The sequence below is a fragment of the Danio rerio genome, chromosome 7, assembly GCF_052040795.2.
Source record: "Danio rerio strain M-AB ecotype USA chromosome 7, GRCz13ab, whole genome shotgun sequence".
Classification (NCBI taxonomy): Eukaryota; Metazoa; Chordata; class Actinopteri; order Cypriniformes; family Danionidae; genus Danio; species Danio rerio.
Genome location: NC_141027.1, coordinates 80885001 through 80887500, shown reverse-complemented (window position 1 = coordinate 80887500; position 2500 = coordinate 80885001). Strand labels below are relative to the sequence as shown.

Genomic DNA, 2500 nt, shown 5'->3' with positions numbered 1-2500 from the left:
ACTGTGTTCATAATGTGTTTGAGAACACTTGTGGTGCTTTTGAGTTGGGATAGAGGTTGGGTTATGGACAGGTTTGGTGGTGTGGGTAGGGTTAAGGGTGGGTTAAGGTGTAAGGGATGGTCAACAGTGTACTTACAAATGTAATTACAAAAGTAAATTACAGATGTAATTACATACATGTATTTAATCGAGCATAAGTACACAGTAAATACATGTATTTACACAATAAGTGCATTGTAACAAACTATTAATTCCTATGTAAGTACATATTAGTTGGATATATTGTACATATTAGTACATATTATTACATATTAGGCCACTTAATATAAAGTGGGACCAAAATCTGTTTAATGTCGTTGTTTTTATGCTTTGATTTTGAGACGTGTGTCTGTGTTTGGTCATAAACTGTGAAAAACAATGTGTTTCTATATTTGACCCGATGCAATGTTGGTCCAGATATGGACAATGTAGTCATTTAAAGTTTAATTTTAATTTAATTGAAAAACGTATCTAGTGTTTTCATATCTGACCCAGTGTTGGGTCAATACAACAGCGTTTGTGTAGTCTAAAATGTATGTATTGCATTTTAAAGATGTTTAATATCATATTTTTTCATTTTTAAGGAAATGTGCTGATATTCACCAAATCAGTGTAAAACTGCTGGGCCGTCATAACCACATGTTCAATCAAATATGGGCAACCTTAACTGGTAATTTTTGCAATTCAATTTTAATTATACATTTAAAAAAATAATAATATTTTTTAGGGGAACAAATGGATTTATTGCATTAAAATTAGGGTTGGGCTGATAGACATTCCTCTGGAGTCACGTGAGAGAGGAGAAACTGAGCACAGCTGACTGGTTTATTCATGCAGTGTGTTTATCCATGTGTTGTGTGTGTTGTGTGTGTTCCTGATGTTATCGATGGGCTTCAGGCTCCTGTGAGATGAAATGAACACATTGATTGATAGATTGATTGATTGATAGATTCATTAATTGATTGATTAATTAGTTAGCTGATTGATTAAAGGAATGGATGGATGAATGAATGAATGGAAGCAAGGAAGAAAGCATGTGTGGATGAATGGATGATGGATTGCTGGATGAACAAATGATCAATCAAGTGATTTACCTGTTAGGATGATTGACTGATTGATGGATAAATGGTTGGTTTGTTGGATGAACTGATGAATAATCAAATGAATGATTGATTGATGGATTTATTTAGGAATTGATTGTTTTACGCACTTGCTGACTGAGTTAGCTGATTGATTAAAGGAATGGATGGATGGATGAATGAATGAAAGAAAGCATGTGTGGGTGGGTGGATGATGGATTGCTGGACGAACAAATGATCAATCAAATGAACAAATGACCATTGGATGATTGATTGATTGATTTACTTGTTGATTGATTTACTTGTTGAACGAACAATTGCTTGCTTGCTTGATTGCTTGCTTGCTTGATTGATTGATTAATTGATTGATTGATTGATTGATTGATTGATTGATTGATTGATTGATTGATTGATGGATGCATGGTTTGTTGGTTGGTTGGTTGGTTGGGTGGGTGGTTGGATGAATGATTGAATAGACAATTGATTGATGACTTGATTTACTGATTGATTGGTTGATTTACTGAGTGATTAATTGATTGATGGATGGATGGATAAAAGGTCAGATGAGTGATTGATTGATTGATTTACTGATTTACTAAGTGATTGATTGATTTACTGAGTGATTGATGGTTGATTGGTTGGTTGGATAGGTGAATGAATGATGCAATGGATGATTGAGTAATGGATTGATTTACTGATTGATTGATTTGTCAATTGATTGATCAAATGAACGGTAGATTGATGGATTTAATGATTTGCTGATTGATTGATTTACTGAGTGATTGATGGATGGATTGATGGATGGATGGATGGTTGGTTGGTCCGTTGGTTGGATGGATGGATGAATGAATAATCAAATGGATGATTGATGGATGCATTGATTAACTGATTGATTGATTTCTCTCTCGATCGATCGATGGTTGGTTGGTTGGTTGGTTGGTTGGTTGGTTGGTTGGTTGGTTGGTTGGTTGGTTGGATGGGTGAATGAATGATTGAATGGATGATTGATTTACTGATTGATTGATTTGTCGATTGATTGATCAAATGAACGGTTGATTGATGGATTGATTTAAGGATTTACTGATTGATTGATTTACTGATTTACTGAGTGATTGATTGATGGATGGTTGGTTGGTTGATGGATTGATTTAAGGATTTACTGATTGATTGATTTGCTGAGTGATTGATGGATGGTTGGTTGGTTGGTTGGTTGGATGGGTGAATGACTGATTGAATGGATGATTGATGGATGGATTGATTTACTGAGTGATTGATTGATTTCTCTCCTGTGTGTTTCTGCAGGTTGTGAGAGCGTTGCAGGAGCGTTGTGAGAGGCACACTCAGCGGGTCGTAACATCATGCCTGTGCCAAGAGTTTGTGTA

At 35.2% G+C, this 2500-nt stretch overlaps 1 protein-coding gene across 50 annotated transcripts in view; it reads left to right on the top strand.

Annotated features, from left to right (window-relative positions):
• ptprda (protein tyrosine phosphatase receptor type Da) overlaps window positions 1–2500 on the top strand; it is a 334943-nt gene that overhangs the window by 196289 nt on the left and 136154 nt on the right. For all 50 annotated transcript variants that reach the window (XM_087258625.1, XM_087258611.1, XM_087258629.1 and 47 more), the window contains one exon: window positions 2421–2500. This exon is cut by the window's right edge and continues 67 nt beyond it. In XM_087258625.1, coding sequence (XP_087114751.1) covers window positions 2477–2500 — 24 coding nt within the window. In that variant the 5' untranslated portion in view covers window positions 2421–2476. The remainder of the gene's footprint in view (window positions 1–2420) is intronic.